Below are 16,405 nucleotides of genomic sequence, written 5' to 3'. Positions count from 1 at the left end.
TTGTTAATCTCTTCCACCAAAACAATCAATAATTGAAATGTTAGGGAAAACAAGAAAAAAGTCCAGTGCCTGTTGACCTCCTGGGACTGAAATAAGTATTTCCAATCATTTCATTTGCAGTGAATTAAATAATTTGATGGCTTACCTGCCGATCCAACCTGCGCTTACTCTGCCCTTACACTAGTTGATCAATGCGCATGATCAATGCCTACATCAAGCTAAAGCAAGCTAGTTGCACATGAATGGCAGAGAAAGGTAGTTTTGATAGGTTTAACAAGGATTGTTTTACACTGCGCTTCTCGCCACCAGCACCCTCAAGTGGACTTATCTCGCACAGTAAGTGAGGCAGAGCAGTGGCTTTGGCATTTCTCAGGTTGGAAACTTTCATAATAAAGCTTACTGTTGCTGTTTCTTTCAAAGTTGCTTATCACACCTTTCTTTATGAAGTTTTTGAAAGACGATTTTTATTTTGGTTTTAGGTTAAAATAAGCGTAACGAAATTCAGTCAAAACATTTTGCTGCTTGTAGCTCTTATTAAGATGCCTTCTCTTTTCTTTAATTGTATCCATAGATTCATCGTTAACGGACAGCGGCTCCAGGACCCAGTCTTCTCTCATAGTCACAGAAAAGATGCTCGGGAAAAGGAATTCCTTCCCTGGGGAGACGGTTCACTTGGAGCCACCGTCCCCAGCTAAGATCCTTCTGGATTGCAAGCACCCTGAGCACAGATCAGGTCATGTGCTGGACACGGAGCAACCACTTGATAAGCACTTTCAATCCAAAAGCAGCCAGGACAGCAGTAGTGAATGTTCAACAGGGTTTAAGGTCAATAAAGAAATCCCCTACATCCCCCCAGTCAAACACCCTATCCCTTGCAAGATAGCCGATCACCCTGAGGCGTCTCCCATCTGTGTCGACAAAGAGGACATCCGACCCCTGTACACCTATGACAAGAAAACCTCTATAGCTTTGGATAACACGGATCTAGAAAGTTTCACATTTGGTAACGCAAAGGTCACCAAAAACAGAAAGAAGTACGGCAGCATAAAGAATGTAGAAACGAACTGTCTGTCCATTCTCCAGAACCACAGGACCTTCTCTCTCTGTTACTCTGAGCTGAGAAACTGCTCAGCCAAGACAGAGCTCGAACTAAGCCAGAAGGACAGGAAAAGCCCCATTCTGATGAACATCTCCTCATCCCCGTCACCAATGGAGGATGAGGATGAGTTCCTTGACGCTCAGGAGGAAGAAATGGGCCAGGACAGCGAGGAGGGAGATGTTGGTGAACTCAAAATCAGGTACGAGGACTATCAGGAAAACAAGACCGAGAGGACTATAGTGGCCCAGCAGGAAGCACACTACAAATTCTTCCCCAGTGTCATCCTCTCAAACTGCCTCAGTAGGAAGAAAGCTGGGGGCAAAAAGCTGTCGGATTCCTGCAGTGAGCTAGAACAGGCTCAACCTCGCAGATCGAGAATAAAAATGAATAAGAAGAGGCTGGGAATGGTAGGACCGAGGAATAAAATCAACACAGGTGTAAGCTCTACCTCTGACAGCCAGGTTAGTACTGGCCTCACCTCAATCACACCTGCTTGTCCAGTGACTGAAGACACAGAGATGCCTGATTTGGGGGATAAGCCAATAACAGAGGCTGAGCCACTTGAAGATGGGCCAATCATAGAGGCAGAGCCAATCACAGAGCACGAGCCAGAAAGTGAGGACTGGTCTGTAAGTGAAGAGACAGAATCATCCTCAGAGCCCCTTGTCACCACTGTTTCCAGTGTTTCTGATGAAGCTAAAGACTCAGAGGATAGGTTAAGCCCATTGCAAGATCTATCTGCCAACATCACCTGTACGAAACCTTCTGCCCTCCCTGGTAGTAAATACACCCTGAGGGCCAAACGGAAGATGATCTTTGATGGTGAAGATGGAGAACACTCAGGTGCCATTCGTTCTAAAAACCCAGCCTCCGCCAAAGAACGGCTCAAGGACACAAATCTCTCCAGCGGGCAGGAGGTCAAATACCAGAAACGGCGCAAGAAGGAGCCACCTATCATCATCAAGTATATTATCATCAACAGATTTAAAGGACAGAAAAACATGCTGGTTAAGATGTCCAAAGTGAAAGCAGAGGAGCAGTTGGTCTTGCTGACACCAGACAAGCTAGAGCAGTACAATAAATTGGCCCCTCTGAAGGATTTCTGGCCCAAGGTGCCAGAATCCACAGCTGTCAAGTTTCCCATCACTGAGCCAAAGGCCAAGAAACACCCTAAAAGAAAGACAAAGGTCAACTCCACCAATAGGAAAACAGTTGGCAAACCCTCCAAACCTCAGGTCAGACAGTGTAAAAGGGTCAGAAAGATTAAAGGCTGTCAGAGAGGCCCGATTCTACCCTCTCTACCACCCCCTCGGCCATGTTACTGTGAGCTAGTCGATGACCATGGCATTGAGTATACTGATGTCATGGTCGAGTTGGGCTACCTCTCTGATAGATCCCCAAGCCCAATAGATTCAACACCCCCACGATGTTGGTCCCCAAGTGACCCTCTTATGGACACCAGCAGTTCAGAACAACTGATAAACCCACTGAGTGACCCATGTCTTAGTTCTGCTTTTCACAAGCAAGACACAGTGTCTTCAAGCAAAGGAGCACAAAGAAAGCGTCAAACTGCCAAACCTAAGAAATGCACCGACACTAAAAGAAAAGTAAGCAAGCCTGCTGCTAAGCCTCTGGAGGAAGAGGAACCCAAAAAGGAAAAACCCAGACGAAGTAATGGTGCTGCTTCAAGGCAGAGGAAGAAAGCTAAAGATGTAGCTGAAGCTACTGTCAACAGTTCTACAAGCACCCCAAGACCTAGAAAGTCTCGCAAAAAGAAGACAGAGGAACCTAAAAGCCAAGGCTCCAGTAAGGACAGCTCCCAGCTCCTGTTTCCAGGGGATGAGGTGCCTCCTTCTGAGAGTTCCTCTCAAGAGGTCCCTCCATTTCAGCAGCCGGTGAGCACAGATGGCAAAAGCCAAGGTTGTTCCCAGCCGGCATCTTTATCAAACTCTAAACCAGTAGCCCAGTCTGTTGAACCAAAGGTTGAGGACTGTGAGACTTCCATTATGGAGGTCAACCAAAGCTTTTCAGCACCAGTTCAGCTCAAGCAGCAAGGTTGCCAGACCACTGTGGTAAAGATAGAGGCTTCACAGGAGTGTGCCACTCCTACGACTCCTCTCTCTGGGAGACCGTTACTGGAAGACAGAAAAGACGCCAAACTAGCAGCAGCCTCCCCACACTCAGGCCCTAAGAATGGGGAGACCCCCACTCTCTCTGGGACCCCCTCTGGCTTGGCTGTCCTTAAGCAGCTTCTCCAGAGGAGGCAGCAGGGACAGGCCCTTCCTCTTCAAGTGGTCGGCGCAGACAGCCACTCCACTGCCCTAGCTCAGGCCACAGCACTTCTAGGTTCCTCAACTAAAACAACTAAATCCAGAAGAGCTCCCTCAACCACTCCCCGAAAACCTAGGGCCCCAAAACCTACCACTCCCAAGGAGAAAAAGCCAAGAATCAGGAAAGGCAAGGCAAGCAACACTCAGCCAAATCTGTCAGTGAAGCAAGAAGGCAATTCATCAGACGACTGCCCCATCTTCCTGTCAGAGCCAGGCATGGACAGCTGCAACTTCATAGAGGACAGCTTGTCCCCAGAGCTCCCACACAACTACAGCTTTGATATAAATGCCATTGATCAGACAGAGTTCTCCAGCCCCTACAGCGGCAGTCAGTTTGTCCTGACTGATAAAAATTTACCTCTTAAGTTCCTGAGTGATGTCAGCCAGGAAGCTGTATCTGCTCAGGCACTAGGTGTCGAGAAGAAGCTTGACAGGCTATTAGGTTCTGAGGAGGAGCTACAAGGAGGCTCTGACTCGCACCAACCAAGGCCTGTCAGCCCTGACATGTTTGATAGACGTGAGAACGGGGAGTCTGTGTCCAACCACCTCACATTCATCGACTCTGAGAAGATCAAGGGCAGAGAGTGGGATTTCTCTTTAGGTAAAGCCCATACACTCAGTCCCTTCCAAGACTTTCACTGTGAGAGAAAAGAGCTGCTCTTTTCCGTCTTCGACACGGTCCTACCTTTGCCTTTGAGCTCGGCTTCATTTGTTGATCATGACGGCTCTCCAACAGGGGATCTTCTGGAGGGCATTGATGGACTAACTTCCACCACACCTAGTAGCTCCCCACGCTCCATCAGCTCTTTATCCCAGGTGAAGGCAAGCCAGCTGCTGCGGGGGACAGGAGGTGGAGCCCACATTCTCAAGCCCCTCATGTCCCCTCCAAGTCGTGAGGAGATCCTCAGCACTTTGCTGGACCTGGAGATGTCAGAGGCCACCTTCCAGGAGCCCTTCTGCAGCGACCCCTCTGATGCACCAGGGAAACCAATGTAAGACTTTATGACCCAGAAGTACAAGCTGAACTAATAATACATTATATCATACTTATAATTAAACTGTCTCGAGTAAATGCACATAAAGAAAAAAAATGTATTGGAAAATCAGTCTTTACAAGATATGGACCTTGACCACATCTGCTTGGCTAATATATTTCGATTTTAGCAACTTTCTTGCACTACTTTTGAGCACTCTGAGAAAAGGAATTCGGATCTCTCCCTCAAGAAAAACGTAGCATGTAAATCAAAATGTGTGTCTGAGAATCGATATATTACCACATTATTGTGAAACTAAATGTTTGAGTATTTTCTTACACCCTTAACAAATACCATTTGATCCATGCTCAATCTCTAGATTTAGCATCATTCTCCCCTTTTGAAAGCTGTGATGAATTGCAGTAATTAAAATGTAAATAAGTCAATTAATCACAATGCTTTGTCTTCTCTCCAGGGAGGTTGGAGGCCGCAAGCTAACGGTGGGTACCAGACTGGCTAAGGAGCTGGCAGAGTTCAGTGGAGACATGTCTTTGGAAGGCCTCCATTTCTGGAAGACGGCCTTCTCAGCCATGACACACCCCGCCACCGCTTTTACCTCTTCTTCACAAGCCAAGGGAGCCGAGGCCTCAGAGGCAAGTAAAGAGAAGACAGAGCTTAACCCGTCCTTAACCAGCGACAAGAAGGTCGTCCTTCTGCCCTGCAAAAACCCACCAAGCCGAGAGCGTGTGCAGCTCTGGCTGGAAGCCAGGAAACAGTATGAGAGCTTACAAAAAGGGAGAAGAGACATAGGGCTGCTGAAGAAAGAGTTGAATGTGGAGGGAAACCCAGAGAGAACTGAGCTGCCCGCAGCGAAGGCTGAGCTGTGCGAGAGACTCTCCAGTATCAGGACCCAAAGGAGAACGAAGCGTAACCTGTCTTTAACCATATCTCCCTTGAAGAACACTCAGTGTAAATCCACAGAGGTGAGTCCAGTTTCAGATGAAGCTGGTGTTAACATTGAGCAGGAATGTGGAGAAAAAGACGAGGATGTTGATAAAGCCACCTCTCCAGAGTCCCCAGAGCTGCCTCCCTGGCAAAAGTCCTTTCAGCCCAGCCCCTCAGGGCCTGACCGGCTCAGCAACAACAGGCTAAACTCTCCAGAACCACAGTCACCTCAGCTCTCTAACTCCCCGGATAGACCCGGGGAGAGTCTTAGTCCCTCACTCCTCCATGTCAGTAAGAAGGAAGATGGAAGGACCAGTCCCCCCCCCCTACACAGCACCCCCTTTATAAGGAGGCGGAGGAAAAGCAAGGAAGATCTGGAGCCAGTGTGCAGCACGCCCATATCTGAGGGTAAGGAAACAGCAGGTTCACTCTGCCTGTAAGTGTGGCAGGATAGAGTATATCATAGATGACAAACATTTAGTTTTTTCTACCTTGTAGTTCTTCTCTATGTGATTATCATTCATTGTTACTTAGCTTGTGTCTGTTTTTATTCCTGCTGCAGAGGATCCAATTTCTCAGAGACTGGCGCAGAGGAGGAGGAGCCAAGCGGACCCACTAAGAAGAGTGTTACTGAACACACAGATGAAGGTCAGACAACAAGTGTTGAGTATTTTAGACACACCAGAGATCACATTCTGTTCATCATGGTTAGCAAAAGTGCCGAAGAATACGGTGCCTTGATTTTTCTTACCATTGTACAACAAAAGAATGTGTTGGTTGTGAATGTTGTGTTGTGTAAGTTAAAACACCAAAAATCCCTTAATAACAAATTAAACAATTAAGGCATCACTACAGCAGCTGCTGTGTTCTACTAGGTACAATGTCTTGTCAGTGTCTCAGTCTGTGTTCTGTTCTGTTGTTGAGACTGTACTGATAACAATCTGAGCCTGTCATTGGCAAAAACAAGCACTTTAGGTGGACTTAAATTAGGATTACATTTAAGCCATTGCCATCTTAAATTGCCTACTGTTGGCAGAAGCAATCTACTGGAGAAATACCAAATTCTTATTAAGCAATTAGTCATTTAGACCTGAAAATATGCTTCCTTTTTCTCTTTGTCACTCTGATTAAAGTCTGTCCTTTGTTTCACATCAGTACTTTAAATTAAGAGTTAAAGGATGTCTGTTATTTTGATATGTTGTCTTTTTCATTAAGATATTTGTCATGGTGTTTCTCTGTGTCCTCCACAGAACCAGTTTGCTGCTTTGAATGTGCCAAAGAAAGATAATTCACAGATTGAAGGGCCCAGCATAGCCAACTCTTACGGCTTCAGAGTCAGCATGCAGAACCTGCAGGATGCCAAAGCTCTGCATGAGGTGAGCTGCACCACATCACAGCATTTTTATCAGTGTGTCAGCTTTAAGTTCAGGGAGGTTTTTATTTCTGATTGGAGCTGTCCATGATGGTCAAAGTGTAATGCATTTAAGTTGAAGTCTGTAAATATACCGTTATTGATGCAAACCAACTTGAGTCGTTGCTTTCATGTTTTCTTTCTTTGGGCCTCAAAACATGGGGCCCCAGATGTTTAAATCTCGTTTCTTAAGCCTTAAAAATGGTCTTTGGCTGAGTATGCTCAAGATGCCATTTTGTTGAGAGCACAATAGGATAGTTATTTTTAATTGTAACAGAATTAAAACGATTTATTAGCTCGGAACCATTGGTAACCGTTACTGGGAACCAGATCCAGACACAGGCAATCAGAAGGAAACCACATGTGAAGTAGAACATGCACCTGTGTTCTTGCAGTGGAGGGAATGCTGACGGGAAGATGGAGAATAAATTAAAACACTTGAGAGAAAATTTGGCATGATTGGATCTTCGACCAGCAGGGGTACACGCGGTTTCAGGGATTCAGAGGCTCAGCCTTTCGAATAACTATTGGAACACAAAGTAATGTGTAAGTGGCTGAGTTTTACCGCTGAAGCCCTGTCTCCCCAGAGCACATGTAGTATTATTACTATTTAATATTCATAATGCATCCGTAAAATTAGCTTTTATTACTCGTAAAAGTAAGCAGTTATTTGGCATGGGGTGAAAGATTCAAGGCCATGGTATCATGGTAATATTACTGCCACTAAAAGAACAGTCAGATGTAAGGGAAATGTTCAGTCTGGGTATAATGGAGGATGTTTTATGATTATGTAGATGCAGATAGATTGAGGAGATGGAGAAGTTAAAGAGTGACCTGACGCTTCAGCCTGTATTCCTTTCTGAGAAACAGTCACCACAATCCAAGGCTAAAGATCATAACCATCCTTTTGACACGACTCTGCCTTTCTCCCTCAGGTCCAGTATCTAACACTAATGGGCATGGAGCTCCATGCAAGAACCCGCCGTGACCTCGAGCCTGACCCCGAGTTTGACCCCATATGTGCCTTATTCTACTGCTTCAGTTCAGATGCTCCGCTGCCAGACGAGGACAGCACCCAGCTGACGGGTGCCATCGTGGTGGACAAAGACCACCAAAGCTGTGACCAAGGTGAAAACTCACTTCCTCTCAGTATCACTGATGAAAAGCACGATGTGATTTATAATTCTTAACGTTATTCAGCAGAGTTTACGTGTGTTATTTATTGGAACATGATCACTGCCGGTTTTTGTCCAGATAACTTTCGAAATGTTCCAACCTTGAAGATGTAAATTTGGGCTTAAAATCTTATGTTTTTCACAACCTGTGATCCTTATTCTTTGGGTGTATTGTATTATGGTAATTGGAGCCTTTTTCTTTCTGCTGTTCCTCTGTGTACTCTGTAAAGCACTTGATGTTGCCTTTGGGTATAAAATGTCTATATAAACATGTTTCCTTGCCTTTGATGAATGTGTCTAAATGCCCTCAGCAGGTCACAGAGGAACAGCGCCCCTGCTGGTCAGGTCGGGCGTCTCAGGGCTGCAGGTGATCTACGTCACTGATGAGAAGGTGCTGTTTCAGGAGCTGATCACCATCATGAGAAGGTGTGTATGGACGGGTTTCTATTATTAAAACACCGCAAGAGCTTTTCTGAAGCCACATTTTGAGTTAAAGCACCATAACTTCCTTCTTTTATTTAAAAAGAGAAGACAGAAAATGTTTTTTAAAAACATTATGACATCCTCATCACCTTATTTTGCTCTTTAAAAAAATCAACAATATTTTTCTCTGTCAGGTTTGACCCGGACATCCTGGTGGGGTACGAGGTGCAGATGCACTCCTGGGGTTACCTCCTCCAGCGGGCCTCTGCGCTCGGAGTGGACCTGTGTCAGCAGCTGTCACGAGTGCCAGGTAGGGCTGACGTCGCCACACCTTCCTATAGTTAGGGTCTCATATAGATTAACGTTTAGAAGAGCTTATATTTAATGTTAAATCTTATTCTATTTTTAATTGCTATTATCTACTATCTAGTGTCCACTTGTTGTGTTTTAAAGGCTTTGAACATAGACCACCTCTGGGACGGGCTGTGTGTAATGTGAGATACAAACTGTAATAGCTGGAGCCCACTAGAGCAGCAAAGCCACTTCTTCTGTCTTTGTAGCATCACCTGGTATGTTGCTGATGACTTGCAGGAATATGTAGTAATTTTTATTGCAAATTCCTGTTTAAATTGATCCAAAGCAATATGAATAATAGCTAGACATAACTTACAGAATTGATATAACCTATAGGCTGTACAGATTTTAGGGATATAAAGCATCTGGAGACAAACTTCCGCCTCATGTTGTCACCAAGTTTTTGAGAGCACATAACATAGTGATGTCATCAACAAATGTGAAACTTAATGAACCAAAAAGATGGAAGCTTTAGTTGTATGCTGCAGAGAGGATGAAGGCTTTAGCTAATATGGTTTTTATTTTATATCAGTTTAAACAGGATTATTGAAACAGCGATTTCGTAGGGTTAAGTGTCAGTGATTGAAACTAAGCAGTGCTGTGGTTTTAAACCGAGAGGAACGTCAAACACAACACAACGTCAAACACTCCAGGTTAAATGTAAACCCAAAGATTGGATGAGGAAACTACAAAACCTAACTTGCCAGATGATATCTCATTAGTTTCTCTGTAAGCTGAGCTCTCTCTAACATGTTCCACACAGTGGACGTCAGCTGCTGTTCAGGGCAGATCCATAAATCGACTCTTTCCAGTGTTGAGCTTGTAGCTGTGTATTGCACATGTGCAGGATTTCCTACAAGTAACTATTGATGGATGATTGAATGTGACAGTTTGAGTGTGGCTGCTGGAGTCAGGAGGTCCATTTCTGTTCTCCTCTCCAGCAACTGTTTGTTTGTGAGCAATCCCTTATTTCAGTCTGAAGGAAACCGTTAACTCCAGGTCGAGAGAGGCGTGTAGGGTTGGGTATCGTTTGGATTTTAACGATTCTGATTCCTATTCTGCTCATCGATTCTGGTTCTTAACGATCCTTGATTCCAATTCTTTGAAGGGCAGGGTCAAAACATGTCATGTTATTTCACAGGAAAAAAACGTGCAGGGCCTCGTGCCTCTATAGGGCCTCGCACAGGGTCCGCAGCAACACTTCAAAAGTAGCCCAATTCAACAGGAAAACTTTGGACCTGGTAACCAAGGCTTCACATCCTGCATTTTTTTTACTATATTTAATATTTTCAAGACTTTTGTTGACCCACCATGATTCTGAAAGAAATTCCTGTTGGTCAATTCCATTAAGCATCATAATAAGACTTTAAAAACATCATGTAATACAAAAAACTGTGAAGCAGGCACTCAGAGGGAGGGAGCGTGTGAGCACAGACTGAAGTGATGATGTGATATGAAACTTTGTTTGATCATGAAGCCTGTCGTCCTCTACAGCTCTGTGTTTATCAGTGAAATATATGAACTGCACAACTGCTGAATAAATACAGACACGATGTGTCTGTCTATTTCTGTGCGTGTGACCGTGATTTATGCGCTTGCATGTCAGTGAGGGCCTCGGAAATGTTTAGGAATCCATTAGCAGAACCGAAATTAAAATTTCTTAATGATTCCATCAGAATCTGAATTTTGGAACCGGTTCTAAAACAGAACCCAACCCTAGAGGTGTGTGTGTGTACTTGCACTCCCTACAGTGTGCACACACATACAAACATGTGTGGCCCTGTTTGTGTGTGTGTATATGCATACGAGAGCACAGATGTGAGGGAACAGCCCTGTGTTTGTGTGACTCTGAGTGTGTTTGGGTCTTTCCCTGTGTTTGGGTGTGTGTGTGTAGCTGAATAGAGCCTCTGGTGGCTCCCCTCCTCCTCCTCCTCCGCCTCCTCCTCCTCCCTCCTCCTCTGTAATTGGCTGTCTGTCTGGCTCTCTTCGTGTCCTCAGGTGACTCCAAAGAGAACCGCTTCGCTGCAGACAGGGATGAATACGGAGCAGACACCATGACTGAGATCAGCATCATCGGACGCATCACTCTCAACCTGTGGAGGGTGATGAAAACTGAGGCAGGTGTCCTGGCATGACCTCCACCCCTCCCTCCCTCACACACACATACTGTCATTAGCTCAACACATATGTTTCAGTTTGTGGCCTATTTTCTGTCTCTCTCTAGTCTCAGGCAGGATTCTCACCACTGTTTTCCTTCTGCACAGAGCGTCTTTTCCACCTGATTATTGAACGATTACATATAATCCCTGCATTGCTGCATACCGGCAAATAACACCAAATAGGTGCCATGGAGATGAGTTTGACTTCTCCTTCACTCAGAACACACAGAATCTCTTAGTGACAGGTTCCGCCCACAGTCACTGTAAGCTGCAGGTCGTTGAATTCTTGTCTAACTATCTTACACTTCAGTGAAATTAAACAGCTGACCAAAGGCTTGGATGAATTCGGGAGGGGGTTTACATGATTCCAAATCCATCCATTATCTATCCCACTTATCCTGTTCAGGGTGACGAGGGGGCTGTTATTGGGCGAGAGGTGGGGTTACACCCTGAACACATAGAGACAGACGTTCACATTCACACCTACGGGCACGTTTAGAGTCACCACTGAACCTAACGAGCATGTCTTTGGACTGTGGGAGGAAGCCGTCTACCCAGAGGTAACCCACACATGCACATGGAGAACATGCAGACTCCACGCAGAAAGGCCCACTTTTGGAACCAGAAGCCTTCTCGCTGTGAGGCGACAGCGTTAACCTCTGCACCACTGTGCAGCCCATGATTCCAAATACATTTTATATTTCATCAGCTTCTGGCATCTGTTGAACATCTTTAAACAGTTGGTTCTGAGTTGGGGTTTGGGATCCTCAAGGGTCATAAAATGAATAAAAATGATTTAAGGCGAGAAGGTTTTTTTCTTACATCTTTGTTTTTTCCTGGAGAAATACTGGATACTTCAAAATGTTCTGGTTTCTAAAAATCCTTCAAATCAACTGTCCGAACAAGACTAAAAAACACTCTTTGGTTTAACGTTGCACAACTCGTGTCAATACAAAGGCACAACCTGTGATTAGTGGTCACAAGTGCACGCTTTTATTTTAAGGGGTTACAGGCCAAAAACATTATAAACCACCATTGTAAAACAGTCAGCGTTATGTTTCTGACAATAATAGTTGGTGTTTTACAAATTATACATTATGTAGAACTATAATAAATACTATTTTCACCAGCTTTTACCCATAACTCCTGCAGAACTTTGAGTGATCAACAACATGCAGAAAGAAGTCTGGAGGAAATGCTCTAATGTTTTGTGTTTATTTTTCTCTCCAGGTGACGTTGAACAATTATTCTTTCGAGAATGTCGCCTTCCACGTGCTCCACCAGCGCTTCCCCATGTACAGCCCCCGCACGCTGTCCGACTGGTTCGACCACAACACCGACCTCTACAGGTCTGTGCCAAAACCAAACACACTTCAGCAGAAACATAAACACTGATTATTTTAGGTTTTTTCTTTTGGATGGTCTGATATTTTTTTAAAGCCACACTGCACATCTCTGTCTATTTTTATCTGAATGATCCTGAGCTGTGGACAGGGCAGTTCTTTAGAAACAGTTAAACCTAATGTAGATGAAAACCTAGCTGCGTGTTTCAGAGCAACACTTAGTTATAGAAAGGCTTCAATAAAAGCCCTGGTGCCTGTTACACTTGTTTTCAACATGCTTTACTCATCTATGGTATTTTAATTATACCGTGTGTGTGTGCGTGTGTGTGTGTGTTGTAGGTGGAAGATGGTGGATCTCTACGTGAGCCGCGTGTGCGGCACCATGCAGCTTCTTCAGCAGCACGACATCATCGGCAGAACCAGCGAGTTGGCCCGAGTGTTCGGGATTCAGTTCTTTCACGTTCTGACCCGAGGATCTCAGGTACCAACACACACAGTTCTTTAAATATCTGAACATTTACTTGATTTATTGCTTAAAAAATAACTTGCACCATCATCAGGTCAAAGTTTCAGTTTGTCCAATACTTTAGTTTATAACTATTAATGCATTACTGTGCTCTTTGGACGGTACTGTTTCTTGTCTTGTTAAGGTTTGTCCATGTACTTAATTTGTAATGTGGAAACATATGAAGAAGATGTGATGTATTGTGTTGCTCAGAGCTTTTAAACAAAACATTGATAACTCTTTCCAATTTGTGTTTCTTTGTCAAACTTGTAGCTGCACCCGTACGTTCAACAAAGTCACTGTATTATTGATTCAGCAGACTTGTTGTTCGGACTTGAAGGGATGCTCACTGGAATTTTCCCATTGGGAAACTTATTTTCAGACATTACATGACTGCAGGGTCTCGACCTTTTAAACTAGTAGATGTTTCCTTTAACCACAGCTGCTGTTTGTTGGCACATTTTGGCATGCTAATAGGCTAAATTAAGACTTTATTCCTGCTTTAAGCATTTTCATTTTGAACATGTTAGCATGCTAGTTTTAGCAGTTAGCTCAAAGCATCAGTGTTCTTTAGTGCAGCCTCACAGAGCAGCTAGGCTGGCTATGGTCTGGTTTTCAGGGATGTCCTAAGCTGATTGAAAGGATAGATATAAGTGTGGTTCAATCATGTTATAAAGGACCAATATGAGCTTAAATAGAGCCAATCAAAATGTGACCCTACATGTAGTTAACTCTGCTGTATGGCTCATGTTGCATCACTGCTGTCCTAAACAAATAAAGACTCAAGGTGGATTTAAGCATAATGAAAATAAAGTTTAAAATAGAACAAAACAACAGTTTTAGTTGTAAGTTTAGTTTAGTTAACATCCTGTTGTCGCTCTGTGTCTCTACAGTACCGCGTTGAGTCCATGATGCTACGTGTGGCCAAGCCGCTGAACTACATCCCTGTGACCCCCAGCACCCAGCAGCGAGCTCAGGCGAGGGCACCGCAGTGCATTCCTCTGGTGATGGAGCCCGAGTCGCGCTTCTACAGTAACTCGGTGATTGTGCTGGACTTCCAGTCGCTGTATCCCTCCATCGTCATCGCCTACAACTACTGCTACTCCACCTGCCTGGGCCACGTGGAAAGCCAGGGAACGTAAGGACATGACAGGCCCTCACACCTACAGCGTGTTCTCCGGCTTGGTTAGGCTGCATGTCTGCCAGGAGAGCCTGCTTCCAGCGCTGCCTTCCTCCTCTCATTATTTATAATGGAGCAGACACACTGAGAGCGCGGCGTGTTGTTCACCGCAGAGCAGCGAGCGCTGAAGTTAGGATGTGTTTCAGTTTTTTCACCAGGATTACTGTAGTTGCATAGCAACAGCAGGGGCCATGAACACGTCTTTCAACATGCATATGTCGACTCCTCTAATGTAAAAGAAATAAAGAGACGTGGAGCAAAAAGATGCTTCTGCTGCAGTGTGTTTGCAAAATTCAAAATTTCCAAACACACTGCAGCAGAAGCATCTTTTCTTTCTTCTCCAGTGTTTGGATTTCTAACTGATTTTATGCAGTCACAGTTACATGTTGAATATTTAATGATCACAGTCATTAGCTTTTTATAGTGTTGCTACATTCATGTTGTATTCTGCAGTTTTGTAAGGGTGAGCTTTAGTTCACTGACCACCAGAAATATTTGCGCTCGGTGATTTTCTGTCAGCAGATTTACTACATGCAAGTCTTTTTTATTGTTTTACATTTCAGACACTTTACAGAATCTTGTGACCCTGTAAAATCAAACAGGTCTACTTGTGATGCCTAATCACCCCCCCCCCCCCCCCACCCCGAAAATGACTTTTGAACCTGGGCCATACTTGTACACATTTAGGAGAATTTAAATATTGTAAATTATAACATTAAGAAAAGGTCTCTACAGACGTAGGCCTTAAGGTTAAAGAGTAATTTAAGACTTGTTGTACCTTTCTGCCATTCAAATGTGTATAAATAGGATACTGCAGTGCTACATGCAGATCAGTGAGAGCTACAAAAGGTCTCTGTCTCTTGAGTGACACTCACACTCTCCTGTCTCTGTTTCAGGCCTGATGAGTTCAAGTTTGGCTGCACCTCCCTGCGGGTCCCTCCTGATCTCCTCCACCAGCTTCGCAATGACATCACAGTGTCACCCAATGGTGTCGCCTATGTCAAGGTACGGCAGCCTCTGACCCTCCTCTCTGATGAGATGTCACCTTGCACTTCACGTTATCTTGTAAGAACACTTGGCTTGAGCATGAATCACCTCTGGGAGTCCTTCAGCAGATTCATGAAGGGTCATTAGGTGCTGTGAAAGCCCAGCACGTCTGCAGAGAGCCCACTTCGTGCTCTACTTCCTTTCATTCATTCTTTTCATTCATTCACTCAGTGCTCCACACTCCCTGGCTCCAGTCCCGCAGTCTCATTACGTAACACAAAACACACACACAGACTCAGCCAGAGCGCCGTGAACACTGATGTGTACTGAGGTTATTTAAAGGCACAGATTGAAATCAGATTTTGTTTCTCTGATGCTGCATTTAGGCGGCCTCAGGTTGCTAAAGATGACTATTAATAGATGTGTTTGTGGTGCTGTTGCACTGAAGAAGAAGAAAGAATGAAAAGGTATCTGTAGTTATCCTCTCCTTGGAGCCGTTTCACTGCATGTTTATTCAGATATTTTGCTGGTGTGAGTTCATATTCCATATCCTTCTCTGTGATGATGGTGTTGGAGGATGGAGTGATGGGGCCCTAAAGATTTGGTTGTTGCTTCTTCAGATGTGTTCGGACCATGACTGTATAAAAAGAGGGACGACACGTCTCCATCTACTCTCAGTGTACTTATTTGAAACCAAAGTAACCTTGAGGCGGGCGCTGCCATCTTAGTCTGCGCAGTAGAGATCGGCGGGTGGAGCCGTGGTCACGATGTTCCGCCCCCTCCAACCCCCTCAGGCACAACACCCCAGGAAGGTACAGGGTTTAGTTTTTATAGGCTGAAGTCGTGCTTCCTCCTGCCGACTGTCTGTGTCTGTCTGCTCCGCTCTCCGTCACACCTGGAGCGACACAGCCAACTGTTCATTTACAAATGAAGGCGTTTTGTCAAGTCCCTGTCACGCCTCATAAAGATGCAAAAAATTACGACTGGGTCTGTCGCAGAGAGACAGACAGACAGAGAGCAGAGAGACAGACAGAGAGCAGAGCAGAGATACAGAGAGACGGAGAGACAGAGAGCAGAGAAGGGAGACAGAGAGCAGAGATACAGAGAGACGGAGAGACAGAGAGCAGAGAAGGGAGACAGAGAGCAGAGCAGAGAGACGGAGAGACAGAGCAGAGCAGAAAAAGACCTCATTTATTCCCTCGGACTTCCATTGTTGTTGCTGTGGTATCATAACGAGTATCATATATCACTTATTTTGACTAGTTTTGTATCAAAGTTGGAAACTTTTCAAATTTGGAATTCTATTCTTTTAATTTCAGATTTTTGAACATAGAGTAAAAAGAAGGACATTTCCCCTGTGGGGGATCAATAAAGCTTATCTTATATTATGTAAATATATCCATTAATCGTAACCATATCATACCATATCATACCAAACCATAGCGCTGTAGTAAGACTTCTTTCAGCCCATGTGTCAGCTTTCAGCTGAAACTGAGCGCCTGTAGTTGCTGTCCATAGTT

The 16,405-nt window shown here is 44.6% G+C and overlaps 1 protein-coding gene across 2 annotated transcripts in view; it reads left to right on the top strand.

The window, feature by feature from the left end:
- The window catches only part of rev3l (REV3 like, DNA directed polymerase zeta catalytic subunit), a 76,648-nt gene that overhangs the window by 51,011 nt on the left and 9,232 nt on the right, over nucleotides 1–16,405 (top strand). The window contains exons 13-24 of one of the 2 annotated variants that reach the window (XM_069684632.1): nucleotides 572–4,421; nucleotides 4,879–5,756; nucleotides 5,911–5,996; nucleotides 6,599–6,724; nucleotides 7,695–7,887; nucleotides 8,249–8,360; nucleotides 8,552–8,667; nucleotides 10,710–10,828; nucleotides 12,101–12,219; nucleotides 12,553–12,694; nucleotides 13,612–13,856; nucleotides 14,795–14,903. In XM_069684632.1, coding sequence (XP_069540733.1) covers nucleotides 572–4,421; nucleotides 4,879–5,756; nucleotides 5,911–5,996; nucleotides 6,599–6,724; nucleotides 7,695–7,887; nucleotides 8,249–8,360; nucleotides 8,552–8,667; nucleotides 10,710–10,828; nucleotides 12,101–12,219; nucleotides 12,553–12,694; nucleotides 13,612–13,856; nucleotides 14,795–14,903 — 6,095 coding nt within the window. Of the gene's footprint in view, nucleotides 1–571; nucleotides 4,422–4,878; nucleotides 5,757–5,910; nucleotides 5,997–6,598; nucleotides 6,725–7,694; nucleotides 7,888–8,245; nucleotides 8,361–8,551; nucleotides 8,668–10,709; nucleotides 10,829–12,100; nucleotides 12,220–12,552; nucleotides 12,695–13,611; nucleotides 13,857–14,794; nucleotides 14,904–16,405 lie in introns of both variants that reach the window. The other variant, XM_069684623.1, reaches the window with a different exon arrangement.

The sequence above is a fragment of the Semicossyphus pulcher genome, unplaced genomic scaffold, assembly GCF_022749685.1.
Source record: "Semicossyphus pulcher isolate SPU_LCO1_2020_fin unplaced genomic scaffold, fSemPul1.0.p SCAF_11, whole genome shotgun sequence".
In the NCBI taxonomy this organism is placed as follows: domain Eukaryota; kingdom Metazoa; phylum Chordata; class Actinopteri; order Labriformes; family Labridae; genus Semicossyphus; species Semicossyphus pulcher.
Note: the sequence above shows the minus strand (reverse complement) of the source record. Positions and strands in the feature narration are given on the sequence as shown.